The sequence below is a fragment of the Mytilus californianus genome, unplaced genomic scaffold (genome assembly GCF_021869535.1).
Source record: "Mytilus californianus isolate M0D057914Y unplaced genomic scaffold, xbMytCali1.0.p SCAF_8, whole genome shotgun sequence".
NCBI classification, from domain to species: Eukaryota; Metazoa; Mollusca; class Bivalvia; order Mytilida; family Mytilidae; genus Mytilus; species Mytilus californianus.
The window spans coordinates 112,469,262-112,488,994 of NW_026262734.1; the positions used below are offsets into that span (position 1 = coordinate 112,469,262).

At 31.9% G+C, this 19,733-nt stretch overlaps 1 protein-coding gene across 21 annotated transcripts in view; it reads right to left on the reverse strand.

The window, feature by feature from the left end:
- LOC127712109 (RIMS-binding protein 2-like) overlaps window positions 1–19,733 on the reverse strand; it is a 172,177-nt gene that overhangs the window by 26,781 nt on the left and 125,663 nt on the right. For 18 of the 21 annotated variants that reach the window (XM_052218325.1, XM_052218328.1, XM_052218319.1 and 15 more), the window contains 14 exons: window positions 18,706–18,828; window positions 14,970–15,074; window positions 13,882–13,932; window positions 13,050–13,212; window positions 11,788–11,877; window positions 10,713–10,931; window positions 8,170–8,213; window positions 7,448–7,627; window positions 6,703–6,778; window positions 5,688–5,828; window positions 3,174–3,263; window positions 1,473–1,666; window positions 651–729; window positions 295–369 (listed from right to left, as the gene is read on the reverse strand). In XM_052218325.1, coding sequence (XP_052074285.1) covers window positions 295–369; window positions 651–729; window positions 1,473–1,666; window positions 3,174–3,263; window positions 5,688–5,828; window positions 6,703–6,778; window positions 7,448–7,627; window positions 8,170–8,213; window positions 10,713–10,931; window positions 11,788–11,877; window positions 13,050–13,212; window positions 13,882–13,932; window positions 14,970–15,074; window positions 18,706–18,828 — 1,630 coding nt within the window. The remainder of the gene's footprint in view (window positions 1–294; window positions 370–650; window positions 730–1,472; window positions 1,667–3,173; window positions 3,264–5,687; window positions 5,829–6,702; window positions 6,779–7,447; window positions 7,628–8,169; window positions 8,214–10,712; window positions 10,932–11,787; window positions 11,878–13,049; window positions 13,213–13,881; window positions 13,933–14,969; window positions 15,075–18,705; window positions 18,829–19,733) is intronic. The other 3 variants (XM_052218332.1, XM_052218320.1, XM_052218331.1) reach the window with 2 other exon arrangements.

Below are 19,733 nucleotides of genomic sequence, written 5' to 3' on the forward strand. Positions count from 1 at the left end.
ACTTTATGCCTGACTTTTACTGAAGAACTTAAAATTGGATCACCCATTCAAACTAGAGGGATGTTCTAACAGGATTTTTTTCTTCGTTCTTAAATAAATAGGACCAAGTTTACTTTTTCCACTGACCTTAGGATGTCAGAGCACAAGACAATACAATCAACATGCTCCAAATATAGTTTCTTTATTAAATATGAACTTTCCCATTTTCTGCATATAAATAGTCTTTCAGAATTAAAATTCACAAATTAATATTTTTTGTGCAGTTTTTCCAAACTCAAAATAAGTGTAATTTACCCCCATTCTCTATAAATAGATTTTCAGTAGCGCCATCAAACAATCCAGTATCAATACATTGATGAAGACTGCAATCTGAAGTATCAAATTTTTAGTTATCGTAATAATGACAAAACCAGAGAAAGGCAAGGATTCTCCAGGTCGTATTTGAATTCTGACCAATCAGGAGCTTCGTAAGTGAACAATGTGTTGATAATAAAAACAAATATAATATTACGTAAATGATGAGTTGCTAAAGGACATCCCCAGAACTAATAATTCTGATGATGCTGGAAAGACAAAGGCAAATTTGAAAGATATATCAGATGAATATAAATGTACAGAATTAAATATATTTGATATAAATAAGCCCTCACCTTTTCCTATCAAAAGAGTAGCCTGATTATCTAATGACAATCCTTTACTGGAAAGACATCGAACACTGACTCGATGAACCTGGAAAAGAAATACAAAGATTGCTGCAATTTCCATACTTCATTTAGCATTTTTGTCAGTTGTTTTTGTGCTTTGTAATGATCTGATGACTTAAGCCCTTTTCACCTGAATTTTGTAGTTTGTTCTCATGTTGTACTGTAACAACATTGTCCCAAGGTAGGGAAAGGGATGTGCGACCACAAATAGCTTAACCCTGCCACATTCTTTATGTGCCTGTCCCAAGTCAGGAGCCTGTAATTCAATGGTTGTCATTTATTGCTGTATATCATACGTTTTTTTATCTTATTGTCTTGTACATAAATCAGGCCATTAGTTTTCTAGTTTGAATTGTTTTACATTTGCCATGTCAGGGCTTTTTATAGCTTGCTATGCAGTATTGATTTTACTCATGGTTGAAAGCTGAACAGTAACCTATAATTGCTAACATCTATATCATCTGATTTGGTGGAGATTTGTCTCACTGGCAATCATACCACATCTCCTTATTTCTATAAGGGAATAAATACCTCCCCACAGTGCCTCTAGTTTTTGTTCATCCTTGCAGAGCACCCTAAAGGTTTACAATCAGTTTGTCCTGGGTTTCAAGTTGCTCTTTCATTAATTTTCTCTTTATGGTTTTTGCTGACTTGTTTATTTTTTCTTTTGACCTGTGGTTTTTGATTAACCTTTGGAATCCCTTTTTCTTCCCCATAATAACCTTAGAATTTTTTTGCAAATAAAAATGAATGACTTGTACATTTTACCTGATTACAATCAACATTCTCTATCAGAGACTTTGTTCTTTCATTTCCTTTCACAGTGATGATAACCTTCCCATCTAGACAGACATGATATACTCTCACATCCTGTGGAGCAACGCCATCTGGTGGCTGCCAGGTTATAACAACACTACTACCCAACTGACGTTCAAGCACCAAATGTTTCGGAAAAGGAATTACTACAAAATAAATAAAATATTATTTAATGTTTCAAGTGACGCAGGTGTTATCTGTGTGAGGATTGCCTTATAAAATCAATTCCTTCGTAAATTATTAGTTTAAGCCAGCTATATATCTTTATGATATATAATATTACATGTTGTTCATCTCGTCTAATTATAGAGCTATCAAGAATAATTTCAAGGACTTGTATTCAATTGACACTTTTTTTTCAAAATAAGTGCAAGCATCATTATTTTAGGACGTAATAAACAGCTGCGTCATGAATGCATGATATGCCCGTCACTTTTTCAAAGAATAAAGTTCCATAACTCCTCAATGTATTATCAGAAATTTATAAAAAAACTAAAGGGAGGTTATTCTTATAGATATAAACCAGTCACCAAAGTTTCATGAAAACTGCACAAAGCACTTTTGAGTTATTGTCAGAAAGCTGGAAAATCCCCCTTTTTTAATGAATAAAACCCCATAACTCGGAAAAGTAAAATCTAAAATTTATATAAATCGAAATGGAGCTCATGTCAATAGATATAAATAATTCATCAAAGTTCATGAAAACTGCTCAAAGCATTTTTGAGTTGTTCGAAAAATTTGAAAATCACCCTTTTTTAATGAACAACACCCCATAACTCGGAAACATAAAATCTAAAATTTATAAAAATCGAAAGGGAGCTCACATCAATAGATATAAACAATTCACAAGTTTCATGCAAATTGGTTAAAGCATTTTTGAGTTATTGTACGACATGTTGACGACGGACGAACAGACGGACGGACAAAGGTATACCATAATACATCCCGTAAACGGGCATATAAAAACAAGTCTCTTAAATTGGGATTGGCTGATGAATAACTTTTCTTAAACTTACTTAAATGTATACTAAGTTAAAGAAACAGGAGCAGGATATAAATCTAGATGTCTACAGAACCTATAACAGTATGGATTTATTGATTGATTTTTTTTTGTCATTAACACCCCTTTCAGCACACTTGGCTATTTCATGGCAGCCAGTTTTTATTAGTGTAGAAAGCCAGAGTACACTGGGAGAGCCATCCCCCTTTCACAGGAAAACTGGTAATCCCAATCAATTAAGATCAGTCAAACGCACCCTGCTAAAGCCAGGTATAAACTCAACTATTAATAAACAGGGGTGTATACACTGAGAGAGCCATCCCCCTTTCACAGGTAAACTGGCAATCCCAGTCAATTAAGATCAGTCAATTGCACCCTGCTAAAGCCAGGTATAAACTCACCTATACTATAAATAAACAGGGGTGTACAGGGATTGAAGTTAACATTTTGGCATGGTAGCCCACAGCTTTAATTTTGTAGCCCACATATATAGTCCTATACAAGAAAAGCAGAAATTTAAGTAGCCCTCACCAAATTTTAGGGGCCATTGGCAAGTGGGCCCCTGCTAATTTCAAACCCTGGTGTATACAAATATCAATAAGAGAGCAAACAATCAACACAACAAAATTTAATAATTTATTGTCTTGACTTACCGGTATCATCTACTGTACTATCTATATGACTAGATATTTCTGATTTCTGTACACTTAAATCTTCTAATACAGGACTCTTACTTTTTGAATCTGTAAAATAACCAAGCTTGAATTAAATCCATGAGAATATAGATTGATTGCTGCTTGCTTGCTTAAGGTCCACTAGACAATATTCCACGAGAATAAAGTAAGAATCTATTAATGCTTATGAATATTTGATTGAGATATTTACTGGTGAAAGAAACCATAGTAATTAAGAAATTAATGAAATAATTGTAACTAGAGGCTCTAAAGAGCCTGTGTCGCTCACCTTGGTCTATGTGAATATTAAATAAAGGACGCAGATGGATTCATGACAAAATTGTGTTTTGGTGATGGTGATGTGTTTGTACATCTTAATTTACTGAACATTTTTCCTGCTTACAATTATCTCTATCTATAATTAACTTGGCCCAGTAGTTTCAGAGGAGAAGATTTTTGTAAAAGATAACTAAGATTTACGAAAAAATGGTTAAAAATTGACTATAAAGGGCAATAACTCCTAAAGGGGTCAACTGACAATTTCGGTCATGTTGACTTATTTGTAGATCTTACTTTGCCGACATTTATTGTTTTTTACAGTTTATCTCTATCTATAATAATATTCAAGATAATAACCAAAAACAGCAAAATTACCTTAAAATTACCAATTCAAAGGCAGCAACCCAACAACGGGTTGTCCGATTCATCTGAAAATTTCAGGGCAGATAGATCTTAACCTGATAAACAATTTTACTTCATGTCAGATTTGCTTTAAATGCTTTGGTTTTTGAGTTAAAAGCCAAAAACTGAATTTTACCCCTATGTTCTATTTTTAGCCGTGGCGGCCATCTTGGTTGGTTGACCTGGTCACGCCACACATTTTTATAACTAGATAACCAAATGATGATTGTGGCCAAGTTTGGTTTAATTTGGCCACGTAGTTTCAGAGGAGAAGATTTTTGTAAAAGATTACTAAGATTTACGAAAAATTGTTAAAAATTGACAATAAAGGGCAATAACTCCTAAAGGGGTCAACTGACCATTTCAGTCATGTTGACTTATTTGTTAATCTTACTTTGCTGAACATTATTGCTGTTTACAGTTTATCTCTATCTATAATAATATTCAAGATAATAACCAAAAACAGCAAAATTTCCTTAAAATTACCAATTCAGGGGCAGCAACCCAACAACAGGTTGTTCGATTCATCTGAAAATTTCAGGGCAGATAGATCTTGACCTGATAAACAATTTTACTTCATGTCAGATTTGCTCTAAATGCTTTGGTTTTTGAGTTATAAGCCAAAAACTGCATTTTACCCCTATGTTTTATTTTTAGCTGTGGCCGCCATCTTGGTTGGTTGGCCGGGTCACGCCACACATTTTTTAAACTAGATACCCCAATGATGATTGTGGCCAAGTTTGGTTTAGTTTGGCCCAGTTGTTTCAGAGGAGAAGATTTTTGTAAAAGATAACTAAGATTTACGAAAAATGGTTAAAAATTGACTATAAAGGGCAATAACTCCTAAAGGGGTCAACTGACCATTTCAGTCATGTTGACTTATTTGTTAATCTTACTTTGCTGAACATTATTGCTGTTTACAGTTTATCTCTATCTATAATAATATTCAAGATAATAACCAAAAACAGCAAAATTTCCTTAAAATTACCAATTCAGGGGCAGCAACCCAATAACGGGTTGTCCGATTCATCTGAAAATTTCAGGGCAGATAGATCTTGACCTGATGAACAATTTTACCCCATGTCAGATTTGCTCTTAATGCTTTGGTTTTTGAGTTATAAGCTAAAAACTGCATTTTACCCCTATGTTCTATTTTTAGCCGTGGCGGCCATCTTGGTTGGTTGACCAGGTCACGCCACACATTTTTAAAACTAGATACCCCAATGATGATTGTGGCCAAGTTTGGTTAAATTTGGCCTAGTAGTTTCAGAGGAGAAGATTTTTGTAAAAGTTTACGGACGACGGACGACGGACGCAAAGTGATGAGAAAAGCTCACTTGACCTTTCAGGTCAGGTGAGCTAAAAATGCAATAAATCAAATCTCTGACTGTGCTCAAATAAGAAAGTCTAAATAGGATTGAGAATGGAAATGGGGAATGTGTCAAAAGAGACAACCACCCGATCAAAGAACAGAAAACAGCACAAGGCCACCAATTGGTCTTAAATGCAGTGAGAAAATCCCACACCCAGAGGCAAGCTTTAGCTGGTTCGTAAACAATAATATTTACTCACAATCAAAGGCATTGAAAAATTTCTTGCATTAAACAATTTTGACAATTTGTATTAATAAATGCACACATTAATTCCACATTAATTCCACATTTATATTAACTTTATAATACACGGTCAATCTTAGTTCTAGTTTTAGTTTTTGTAGATTCAGATACAGAAACAGGACAGAAATCTTCTACATCTAATTCAGAAGACTGACCCCTATCCCCCACCCCCGGTTTATGAATATTGATGGCTTACTTTTAGCTGACTTTGTATCTGTTTCTTCACTACTATCAAAGTCTAGTTCTTGCTGGAGACTATTAGCTGCAGTACTATCATCGTCATGCTCCTGAGGATTATTTCCTGACATTATTGCATGAAATTCTGATAGGTCATCATCTAAAAATAGAATACCAAATTTGTTTATGTTCATTGCTATATAATGGTTTTGTTAATCTATATACCCAGTAAGGGTTTTTCAACATGCAATATTTCCCCTTAAAAAAAGTCCATATGTTCCAACTGTCATAACCACAATCCTGTCCTCTTTTCCTCCAATGGGACCTACCGAATTAGACTAATCACAGGGTTTGTACTTACATGAGCAACACGACAGGTGTCACATGTGGAGTAGAATCTGTTTACTCTTTCGTAGCACCTGAGATCACACACCAGTTTTTGGTTGAGTTCATGTTGCTCAGTGTTTGGTTTTCATTCTCGTGTTTTGTTTACTGTTTACTGTTGTTTGTATGATTATTTTTTTTGCCATGGCATTGTCAAGTGTTTTTTTTTCACTTGTGAGTTTGAATTTTCCTATGGTATTTTTTTAACTCTCTTCTTCAGTAAACTTCAATATGAAATTTTAAAAGAATACATTCCATGTTCATGACAGTACTTCCTGGGCATGCTTAGACATTGAAATTTGTTTCTTTCAAATCTTTATGTTCTCAGATAACTTTGATTAACAAAAGTTATAAATAAAACCTGTGGATTCAATTATTTTTTATGGTTAGCAAAAATATTGTTGTTTTGAGGGTACTTAATTCCATTTTTTCCATCATTTGTGCCTTTCAAAGTAATTAAAGTAAATAAAATATTCACATTTTGTAATTTCTCCATACCCAGAAAAATTGGAATGCCATGAATATTATTAACAGTATGGTTTACACATTTCTTTTAGGTCATTATGAGTACTAACAAATATATGACTTTGTTCAGATTTAAAAGAGGTGTAATATAAACATTTGGTAATAAGGTTATTTAAACAACTAACCTGACAATTTTTCTATAAAGTTGGACGGCACCAGACCTCGTCTTCCATCCATCAACTCTGCTTCAAAGAATCCATCCTAAAAAATACAAATTCATATTATTCATTTATGCAAATTTATATGGAAATTGAAGTCATCAATTACTACAAAATGTTATTTTCCGACAAAGATGATCTCTTGTCATTGCAAAAATCTTTTGTAATTATAAATTGATTGGTAGTTGGTTGTTCAAAGTCCTTGTAATTATATAGCTTGATACATAAACAGTAACTTCTTGAATAATTAAACTAGAGGTTTTATACAAATATAGCAATTTTGAGGGTCAGTGCCAGTAGTTACTTTGTAACAATTATTTCACATTTTTATTAGTCAGGACCTATATTTCCCATCAAATTGAAAGTAAGGTTTTGAGAATAAATTTTTTGGCTAACTCAGAAAATATTCTTTTAATAGACCTTTCATATTATCGATTTGGGTATGCAAATTTCTGTTTCCAATGATTTTGTCGTGTACAGAAAAACTAAAACAGTTCGTTTTTTCGTCAAATTGCACTGATTGCAGGCTTGATTTTACTTCTTTACATTGCTCTTACTTGACCAAGTACCAGAATGTCCTACTACAGAACAGGTAATCTGTTGAAAAATTATATACTCCAGAGTCAAAAGGTGGTAATATGAAAATGGTCTATTGATACTATGAAGAAAATAGTTTCAATGGCACAAATTCATACAATGTTTATTAACTGACCTCATCCATGTCTCCATATACTAAGACATAGTCCCCTGAGCTAAGTGCTAGTTCTGCATCAGGATTATCATTTGGCGAGTGTTGATAAGGATCGTAGGTATATTTAGCAATATAAACTGTAATTGGACCTTTCTTCTCCAACATGGCTGTTCTATCCTCTGCCATAAAATCGTCTTTTGACTACAACAGAAATATTGACATCAATAAGTGAATATGTGTGTATTAGTAACAAATTACAAAAGACTGAGAACTGTTATTAATGCTTGAAGATAAATGCATTGTATTTCAAACCTTGCATCAAAAAGAGGTACACTAAATACATTTTGAGTCCTTTTCACTCTGTTTTATATGATGGTTATTGGTTTTTTCAAGTTTTCCAGTGCTAGTAAAGTCATATGGGATCTTTTTGTTTTTTTTTTTTGTTGTCTAACACAAAAAATATTCTTTCAATTGAAACTATAAAGAAAAGTAATAAAGGGTTCATCGCATGTCTGACCTACATTTTTGTCATCCATCAAAAGATTTTTGACTTATTTCAGAATAGTACTATTAAATTTGACCTCCTTTCCAATATATGTCTAAATTTTTTTACCTTGAGTTTTATCCTATTGCAACTGGAAACATCAACATATTTTCTAAGACTCATACAATTTTCCTTTTTCTTTTGTCTATTATTTACATAGGCACTAAGAAATCAAACTTCATTTTTTTCATGATCCTACCTTTCTATCAAAGTTACTCTCCATCCCCGAGTCCTCACCTTTATCTGAAAAAAAATATACACAAATATATTACCACAATGTCTGAAACATCAACTTTATATTCAATTAATCTTTGTAGATAATAATGGGGAAAGCTATTTTCAATCTTCGTCTTTTTTTTTTTAACAATTGCACTTCCACCAAAAAAATAAAATTACATTTTCATCGGTGATGATCGTTTTCCTTGTCAATTAAACAATTTCAGATATGACATATCGTATTTCATTAAATGATTTCAAGCAGAGATTATAAAGTAATGAAAAAATAAAATTGATAATATTGTTTCACTTGGCATATATATTCTGTTTCATCTAAGTTCAAATTATAAATCATAATCATGAGTCATAAATAATCAATAAAAAAATACAGTAACCACTTTTGGTCCCTCTCTCTTTTCACCCCAAAAAATAAGAAAAACACAAACGAAAAGAAATATACTTAATTCAGTGGTTGTTGATGGTTCATCATGTCTGTCATATATGTTTTTTGTAAATTGCATTGTTATAAAACAGGCTGTTAGTTTTCTCGTTTGAATTGTTTCTGATTTTAATCTTTTATGTCAGGCCTTTTATAGTTATAACAGACTATACAGTATGGGTTCTTCTGATTGTTGAAGGCTGTACAGTGACCTATAATTGCTATTGCCCATGTCTTTTGAACTCTGGTGGATAGTTGTATCATTCGTAATCATACCACCTCTCCTTATTTTTATATTGTAAATCAGAAATATCATCAGAGATGTCAAACAAACCATATTACTAATCATCAAACAAATAATGCTTCAATGAAGTTGAATTTATTTTGAAAGTCTAAAATGTGTCATTTAATAATGAGAAAAGAATCAAACATACTGACATTACTGTATGTGTATTAACCAATGTTCTTTCAAGTGGTCAATTTGATCTTATCTATAACTGTTAAGTAAAATATCTGGTGCTGAAAACAAAAACTTCTCCGGTAAATTAAATGGAAAGTTACCCTAAGAAAGCAGTTGTATCTGGGATATATTGGATTCAACCTTTTGAGTCATTTAACTCAGTTTTAACTGTAGAAAGTTGATCTGACAGTTGCAAGAAAATTGGTTTACACATGTTTGGCTGTAACAGTCTTCACGCTTAACCACAAGTCCTACGGCATTGGCTTGTAAAATTGCTTTTGGACTTGTAAAATTCTTCTCTACAAAGCCAACAGAATCCAACTAAAATTTTCAAAAAATTGAGCTGTGGGCTTGTGGACTCAAAAGTTGATCGTGAAGGCTGCTGTAATTTTAAAATAACTTCCACTGAGCATGTCTATAAATATCAATCATATATTTAAAACAAATACGATATGGTTGGTGCAGATCATACCATTTTAAATGCATGCTATCAAAATATATATACAACGTAAAGGTGGAATAAATATACGGGAAATAAAGAAGTTATTTCAAAAGATATATGTGAAATAACTAAGTGTTGTGGTGCCATAGCCATGCAAAGAATGATTGCACAGTTGTACAAGATGTCCTGATGCTAAAAAAAGATATGCAAAGGAAAATCTTCGTGATGAGACATTTTATTTTGGTTTTTCATTTAGAATATGAATATTTATGGTTACATAAATATACATAATTTTACTCAGAAGTTTTAAGAAAAATTAAGTCTGTTGTGAATAATTACTTCAATATTTTTTTTAATCATTTCTTTTAACAACATTACAATGCCACAGGTAACACACTTTTGGGTACATAAAGCATTTCATGACACTGAATAGCCAAGCTGTAGCTGGCAGACACATCTAAAAATAAATTTCAAAATGACCTTTTTTTTACGTTAAAATAAACACATGCGTCATGATGTCTAACAAATTTGACCCTTTTAGTTAAGCTGTATTGCCTAACTTTCCATTTCTCTCCCCAAGAAATAATTTTTTTAACTAAAGTTGACATATTTGATATATAGTTGTGCACTTGTGTATATATTCAAAATAGATGTGCATCAAAGTTTTACGTCAGGGATGTATATCATGTTCAGGAAGAGAATGTATATCAGTGGCTTGTTTCTATCGGATACAGTGCCTAACTACATCTTATATACTGTGAACTTATTTATAGTATGGTCACAATTTTTGTGTCAACAAAACAATCCGTTACAGTTTTAAAAATAAACAAGGATTGAATTAATTTGAAAATCATCCAAAGTGCAAATAATATAAATCTGATAAAAAGGGTTAACATTTAAAATATTTCAACTACCATGGATTCATTACTATTCGTGGGGTACCAATCTTCTTAAACCATGAATTTAAATGTTTAAGGAAGTACAATGTTTCTGTAGGCTTGTATGCAGACTTTGACAAAACAACAAAATCATATATTCACAAAAAAACAATTTTCTCAGATCTGCAAATTGGTTGCAATGAAAATAAATGAATCCACAGTAATCAGTGATTGTCTATTTCCACAAAAATTGTTACAAAGGTTGGGGTCACAGTTCTATAAAAAATCAAAAATCCTGCTGTACAACCTTCAATAGGGACGATAACTTCCTCTGAAATCACTTCCTGTGAGATCACTTCCTCCTCGGAATCTGAGGAAGCCTCTAACTCTTTCAGTTTCTTTGCGATTTCGTTTAATTCTGGATCTTCATTCAGATCTGATTGGTTGGCTAAATCTGATTGGTTGACCTTGCCCTGGTCTGGGGAAAGACCATTGGACAATTCTACTTCATCGTCGTCTGCAAAACCTAAGGTCAAAATACAGAACATAATAGGACCATCACCATGTTACAACAAAATTAACAGGTGAGGTCAAAGATCAAGGTTATAACAAAAGGTCAAATTACAAAATTAAAAAGGTTTGGAAAAATTAAAAAACTGATTAAAAGCAAATAAAAAAAGTGGGTAAAGAGAAAAGGGTTTCACACTTAATATATACAGTGTTTATAGAAATGTTAGGCAGTAAATTACTACACTACAACTGCTCCTATCAACAGAAAGAACTTATTATAAACTATATATTGAGGACATTTAGAACAGGTATGGGTTGTTATCACAATATATAGAAAATATAAATTTGGAGAGTGAAAATATTTTATCAATGGCTTCTTTCATATGTCTATTTCAAATCAATTTAGGTTTTGAAAAAAAGATTCTTTTAAATTTTGAGATAAACCTTAACTTTTGATTCCATAACCAATGTTAAGACAATACCACTTTTTGAGATCTTATATAATTTCAATTTTTTTAGAAGAGATCGGTAAGTAGCAGTATTCTTGTGTAATTTTGGGAAAAGTCAGAAAACAATTTCCTGTACTATTAATTATCTGAGTATATCCCATTAGCCATTAATAAATATATAAGTACACATAATTAATGCAATACAGATAAATTAAATCTGTTTACTTTCAATTAACATGTTAAAAAATATAAAAAGATTTGATAAATAAAAAGAAAAATATGAATTTGAAATGTAAATCAATGCAGGCAAAGCAGAGGTCCAATTCAGGGGAAATATAAGAATATCCCTTGAAGAACCTCTTTGCTGTGGAGACAGGTAAGCAGGTAACAGGAATGAAAAAAACTGTATAAAGTGGCCATTACCTGTATCTAAAGATTTTGATGATTCTATAATATTTGTATCATTGTTTTCTGTGTGTTTCTGTGAATCGTATGCTGATGAACTAAATGAATCTGAAAAGGAAGAATTAATCAATTAATGGACGCAACAGCTTTTATTAGGATTACATACAAGGCAATTTCCACATTTATTTCCTTATTAAGGCCAAACATGTTAATTTGTGTGGTTCAAGTTTCCCTACTTATCCTAATTTTGAGCCCCTACCCTTAACTTTTTTTACCATTTCTGAGTATGCTCTGTTAAAGCCTTAATTTATACAAGTTAATTAGAATAATACAATTTATTTCATTAGGGTAAATGTGGATTGAATAAATTAGGGCATTGGTTTTCGCATTTTAATTGTTTCATGTCAGGTCTTTTATGTATTTTACTATACAGTATGGGTTTTTCTAAATTTTGAAGGCTGTACATGGACCTATAAATGCTCATATCTTCGTCATTTAGACTCTGGTTGATAGTTGTCTCATTGGCAATCATTTTCTTATATTTATATGTAATCTTTAAGAACACAGAAATCAATTCATTGCATCAACATCATTGTTTGATAATTAAGAACAATTGAACTTCCTGGTTAATACATGTTTCTTGGGTTGCTGTCTCATTGGTACATGCCCCACATCTCCTTTGATTTACCAAACAATACAAGAAAAACATAGAATTAATGCCTGTATGTATAGTTTGTTTAGGAGACAATATTAGAGAGAATAGACAAAACAAGCTTAAAAGATAATATTGCAGTTAATAGGCTGAACAATTCAAAGTAAAGGTTGGTCTTGTTATTATACGATAATCAAATCAAATAAACAACAAGAATGTGTCCATAGTACACCGGTGCCCCACTCGCACTATCATTTTCTATGTTAGGTGGACCGTGAAATTGGGGTCAAAACTCTTAATTTGGCATAATAATTAGAAATATCATATCATAGGGAACATGTGTACTAAGTCAAGTTGATTGGACTTCAACTTCATCAAAAACTGCCTTGACCAAAAACTTTAACCTGAAGCGGGACAGACGGACGGACGGACGAACAGATGGTCGAACAAACGAACGGACCCACAGACAGAAAAACATAATGCCCCTAGGTTGGGCATAAAAAGACAGAATCTTGTTTAAAAGATAGCCATTTTCAGGGTAGGAAAATATCATTTCTTTTTATTTGAAAGATTTCTAATTAATTTCCGTTAATTTCATCATATTCAAAATGTACTTTTATATACCAACCTGATTTATTATGAGTTGTTGATGATGACGTATTATGAGATTTATTTCGAGGACTATTTTTAACTGACTTTGTTGCAGCTCGTAATTGTTCTAATTCTTCTGTTAGAACTCGATGCCGTTCTTCCTGTTTTTGGCACTGATCTTGTAAATTACTGACTCGACCCTATAAATAGAACAGTAACTGACGTAACAATAATGTTTTATAAATTATAAATTAAATAATTCAGGTAAAGAAAAAATTATTTCTTTCATAAAATTGGCTTTGTTAACGACTTGAAATATGTTTCTTGATAAAATTTTGTCAGGAAATCTTGATACAATTTTTTTCTTCGCATTATTTAAATGAGCAGATCTTTATACGCAACAAATCTGATGTTTATCAGTATAAATACTGAGTCAATAGGAAATCCTGTTAAAGTTTGACCTCAGTACATCAAAAGGAACAGTTACATAATCACATTTCTCGAATAATTTCATTCAATTTTATGTTTTGGAACTAATGATGTCATATCTCATAGCTTAGGTCAATGCATTATACTTGGCATAATATTTGCATATAATGTATTTAAAAACAACAATTATAATTTTTGGTTGCAGATACCTGGAACTTAAACTGTAATTATTGCTAACACCTTTAATGACATTGTATTCTATTCTCTGGGTGTTTCCTCCTTTCTTAAGAGCACCAAGTATTTTGCTAACTCTTTTTACTGACACTGAATTTTTAGAACCAAAATTACAATGATATGAGGACAAATATGGTATTTACAAAAAAAAACCAATAAAGAAAAACATTTTACAATTAAGTGAAGTCAGATGGTAAAAAAAGTACCTGTAATTTACTCAAAGCATCTTCATAATCTTTTTTAGTTTGATCATGTGCCTGGAATGACAAAAATAATATTACATATAGTATACAATTCAATATTACCTTAATTTGATAAATAGCCTTTGAACCTTTTTAAACTGCTACAAAACAAATAATTGCTGAATTGTCATTTTGTGACTACAATATTAAAGGCATTTGATTTGTATGTTTTCAGTATGCTGGTAGTAATCTCTCTTTTTCAATATATGTATATCATATATTCAAACCCAGCATTGGGAGGTAACTCAACTGATACTCAGTAACTGTGGGTTATTACATTGGTTAAGTGGACTTTTATATGTTAACTTTATACTGAGTAACTGTGGGTCATTACATTGGTTAAGTGGACTTTTATATGTTAACTTTATACTGAGTAACTGTGTGTCATTACATTGGTTAAGTGGACTTTTACATGTTAACTTTATACTGAGTAACTGTGTGTCATTACATTGGTTAAGTGGACTTTTACATGTTAACTTTATACTGAGTAACTGTGTGTCATTACATTAGTTAAGTAGACTTTTACATGTTAACTTTATACTGAGTAACTGTGTGTCATTACATTAGTTAAGTAGACTTTTACATGTTAACTTTATACTGAGTAACTGTGGGTCATTACATTGGTTAAGTAGACTTTTACATGTTAACTTTATACTGAGTAACTGTGTGTCATTACATTAGTTAAGTAGACTTTTACATGTTAACTTTATACTGAGTAACTGTGGGTCATTACATTGGTTAAGTAGACTTTTACATGTTAACTTTATACTGAGTAACTGTGGGTCATTACATTGGTTAAGTGGACTTTTACATGTTAACTTTATACTGAGTAACTGTGGAAGTTTCAAAATTATTATTCCGATAATTACTCAATTTCAGTAACTGCACTATTTGAATATATAATAAAAATAAGATGTGGTATTAACAACATTATCCTCCACAGTTCAATTGACATAGATATAAGCAATATATAAACTGATTATTTCTAAAGTTTAAATATATGAGCCTAAATTCATTGTTTCTCCTTTCAAATTTCTAAGTATAAACTATACCTGCTGTAACTGGTCATAGTGTGTCTGTTTTTCTTGTAATTTCTGCACTGTTTTTTGATGATCATGTTCCAACTGTGTGAACTGTTCTGCTGTGTCTTTGAGATTCTGAAAATACACACAAAAAATACTCCAATCATTTTGTTTTAAAGAGAACATTTTGTACATAAATTAGGTTGGTAGTTTTCTCGTTTGAATTGTTTTACATTTGTCATTTCGGGGCCTTTTATAGATGACTATGCAGTATGGGTTTTGCTCATTGTTGAAGGCTGTACGGTGACCTATAGTCATTAATTTCTGAGTAATTTGGTCTCTTGTCGAGAGTTGTCTCGTTGGCAATTATACCACATCTTCTTATTTTTATAATTATTTTACACTTCCATGACATCAGCAGGAGAAGAGAATTTCTTCATTTCCCCAAATAAACTGAAGCACAACAAAACTGTAGAGCTATGCAATAAGAGGCATCTTTATTTTATTCTTTGTTTGTTTTAATACCATCACAAGATATATCTGACTTTTTAGCCCCTGATCAAGCTAGATATCATGCTATTGGTTAGTAACATACTTTTATTCCAATGGATGTCGATGTCTAAACAATAGCATAACAATATTTTTATTTGTGTACTAACAATTAAACTATTCCCACAATCCTTTGGATTTTATAAGAATGAATTTCCACTTTAAAAAAACCAAGATAGATCACTGGATGATTTTTACTGCCCAGGAGGGAATTCCAATCCTTAATAAGGTCAAATCTCCAGGTTAACAACGTGTCTCCACATTATTTCTATTAACACATAGCAAGATTATCTCTGACACCTCAGTTGAAGTCTTTGGTATTTTTGTTTGCATCGTTGGGTTGGTGTCTCATTAGGGTATACCCTCATTTGTTTTATTCATAATGAAATCTTATAACATTTTATTTCAGAAATCTTTATTTAGGAAACCTGTATGTCTTTTGCACTGAAAATTATCTTCCATTTTGATGTCAGAACAAACAAGAGTGCACACGCTGAAATGTCTCGCCTACTATACTGATCATAGATTTTATGTTGATAGTCCTACATATAAAGTTTTACTACAAGTATCACATTAACATTTATGATCCAAGAAAATGAGGTCAAGGTCAGATAAACAAAGCCGGAAATATATGTACGCCTTTAATACAATCATTCCATACACAGAATATAGATGACCTATTGCTTATAGTATAAAAGAAACAGACCAAACCATGGAAATTCTATACTGACCAATGAACCATGAAAATGAAGTCAAGGTCAGATGAACCCTGCCAGACATACATGTACACCTTAAAATCATTCCATGCATCAAATATAGTTGACCTATTGCTAAAAGTATCTAAGAAACAAAGTTAACCAGGAAAACTGAACATTGACCAATCAGCCATGAAAATGAGGTGAAGGTCAGGTGATACCTGCCAGACAGACATATAAACCTTACAATCATTCAATACAACAAATATAGTTGACCTATTGCTTAAAGTTTAAGAAAAACAGACCAAAACACAAAAACTTAACATAAGCAATGAACCATGAAAATGAGGTCAAGGTCAAATAAAACATGCCAGACTGACATGTACATCATAAAATATTTACATACACCAAATATAGTTGACCTATTGCATACAGTATTAGAAAAACAGACCAAAACACAAAAACTAAACTATGACCACTGAACCATGAAAATGAGGTCAAGGTCAGATGACACCTGCCAGTTGGACATGTACACCTTACAATCATTACATACACCAAATATAGTAGACCTATTGCTTATAGTATCGGCGATACGGACTTGACCACCAAAACTTAACCTTGTTCACTGATCCATGAAATGAGGTCGAGGTCAAGTGAAAACTGTCTGACAGGCATGAGGACCTTGCAAGGTACGCACATACCAAATATAGTTATCCTATTACTCATAATAAGAGAGAAATTACCATTACAAAAAATCTGAACTTTTTTTTCAAGTAGTCACTTAACCATGAAAATGAGGTCAAGGACAATGGGCATATGACAGACTGAAACTTCATACCATAAGGCATCTATATACAAAGTATGAAGCATCCAGGTCTTTTACCTTCTGAAATATTAAGCTTTTTAGAAGTTAGTTAACGATGCCGCCGCCGGATCACTATCCCTATGTCGAGCTTTCTGCGACAAAAGTCACAGGCTCGACAAAAACTCCCAATTGTGATTACCTTTCATTTCCAGTTAAAATCATAATCCATTTAGAAATAAAATCTCTTAATCTTTCCTCACTTTTAACATTATATACAAATGGCTACCAATACTTGTTGTCTTCCAATTATTTAACAATAGTACCTTGGCCATCTGGTAAAGCTATTACATATTTAAATAATTGATCCATTTATATCATACATAGCTTATATTTGATTATATAGGTAATTTCAATAGGTAATCATTACTTAACCTATCATTAGAACTCAATAATGAGACTTGGAGTTAACAATTTTTTTGGCACAGCAGTTGAATGTGAAATACTGTTTATCTTCTAATAAATAATTGATCTTTTTCAATAAATGCCTCTTCTTCAATTTTTGACTCACCAAACTTTTAGTTTTTAAAAATTGCTTTAACTTATATAAAATAAAGATATCTGAATATTTGATTTGAGAAATGAGGAAACAGAAAATTTAAATGATTTGACAAACAATTTTTACACATTTTTTCTTAAAACTTAACTTTGTCATTCCATCTCCATAAGGGACTTTCCATTTTTCATTTTCCTTGGAGTTCGGTATTTTTGTTATTTTACTTTTTTTTGCATACATACGAAAACTAGAATTTTCACTCCAAAATTCAATATTTTAACTTAAGTTACATCAGATGAACAGCTAGATGACAATGATAAATCACCCTATTGTTTAACCCTATAATCCCTATACAATTGCCAGAGAGATACCTTCAAAACTTTAGTCTCTGTGCATTTTAGCCTGAAGAAAAATCTTGTATTATCAGATGCTTAAAATCAGATTTAAATTAACCAGTAAAAATCTGAATCATTGAAAATGCACTTGGGTATGCAGCATGATAGGAATAAGCTATTATATAATCTTAAATACCTAGCAGTAAAATGTTAACAAGACTCAATTAGAATTATTGAAAAATCTTGTTACTTCAATTTCTTTGTTTTATCAATTGTCAAGTGGATCATAAGTACCATGTCAAAACAGAAATATAAAATAAGTCATTTTTAAAAAAAAAATCTATTCAAATTGCTGTTATTTTGGTGCACTTTACATTAATATTTCTGCACTCAACTAAGATTTGTTCAGCCTATTTATAGAGTGGTAAGAATCTTTTATTAAATTGTGCTTTAAGCAATAAATACTGAATTTCCTGAAATGTGACTGAACAGTACGGGATATCTGCAAGCAAAGTTTTTTAACAGTACGGTATTGACTGCAAGCAAATTTCATAACAGTACTGGATGACTGCAAGCAAAGTTTCTTAACATTTATGGTATTGACTGAAAGCAAAGTTTCTTAACAGTACTGGATGACTACAAGCAAAGTTTCTTAACAGTTACGGTATTGACTGCAAGCAAAGTTTCTTAACAGTACTGAATTGACCACAAGGTAACATGCCATTTCCAATTTTTATTTTCAAACATTTCAGGTCGCATTCAGATCAAATTGAATGCTTCAGCTTAAAATAAATATACTAGTGTATCATACATAGGTTAATGTAATTACCTTGACTGTGTCTTCTAACTCTTTAACCTGCTTTTGAAGACGATTTCGTTCATTTTTGGCTTGCTCACATTCTCGTTGAGCTTCAGTAAGATTCAGTCGTAAGAGGTTACATTCTTCACTGACCTGTAAAAGAAAGAGAGATACAAATCAGTATATTCAATCATTGAAAACTTTTTTTCAAGTGGTATTGTATCAATTACTAAAATCATACAATATCATCATTAAATTCATGTCTTATGAGAGTAATAATTTGGTTTATGACAGTCCTGACAATTATTGTCCTGATTTATAGATTTAATTTCCCCCCAACGAGAGTTGTTGACCTTACTCTCAGAAAACTTTCATTTTACAAACTAAATACATCAAATACATTTATGACATCCATTAGATCCTCTGGTGCTTAAAATCCCTCAAGGAGATTTGGCATCTGTTTTAGTTTTTTATGATCCCCATCATCTGGCTTTCCAAAAGACTTAATGAAGCTTGTTCCTCAAACATGAGATGTGAGTTTCTATATATATAAAATTCTTTAAATTTATTTTCAAAAAGGAGGTTAGTTTACGGTTTTTCTGTTCAGAAATTATTTTATTCCTCTTTTAATTCCTTATAATTGTTGAAAAAGAATGAAATAAGGAATGAATGGCTGTTTATTATATATTCCTTCCTTACAAAAACTGAAAATATCCCCTGCAGACCTAAGTATATAATATCATATAACGCTACCTAGAGGAGTCCTAATCAACACAAGGGAGGTAATACAGCTATAGGTTGCACTTTGTAATTACAGCTGTTTCACAAAACAAGCCTCTTTTGGGGAGATATATAATATTCATAGATATTTTGTTTTGTTTACGTACTGGTTCCCAGATATGATCTCTATTTTGCATCTCATAGAGACATAACTTGGGAATGTTACCAGTATAAAAACACATGGTAGCGGCGAAAATTGAATTCTGAGGAAGACCCAAAGTGAAGGTAGGGGTAGTACAGAACTTAAGTATAAGTTTAAACTCTTAGAAGTTCAGGGC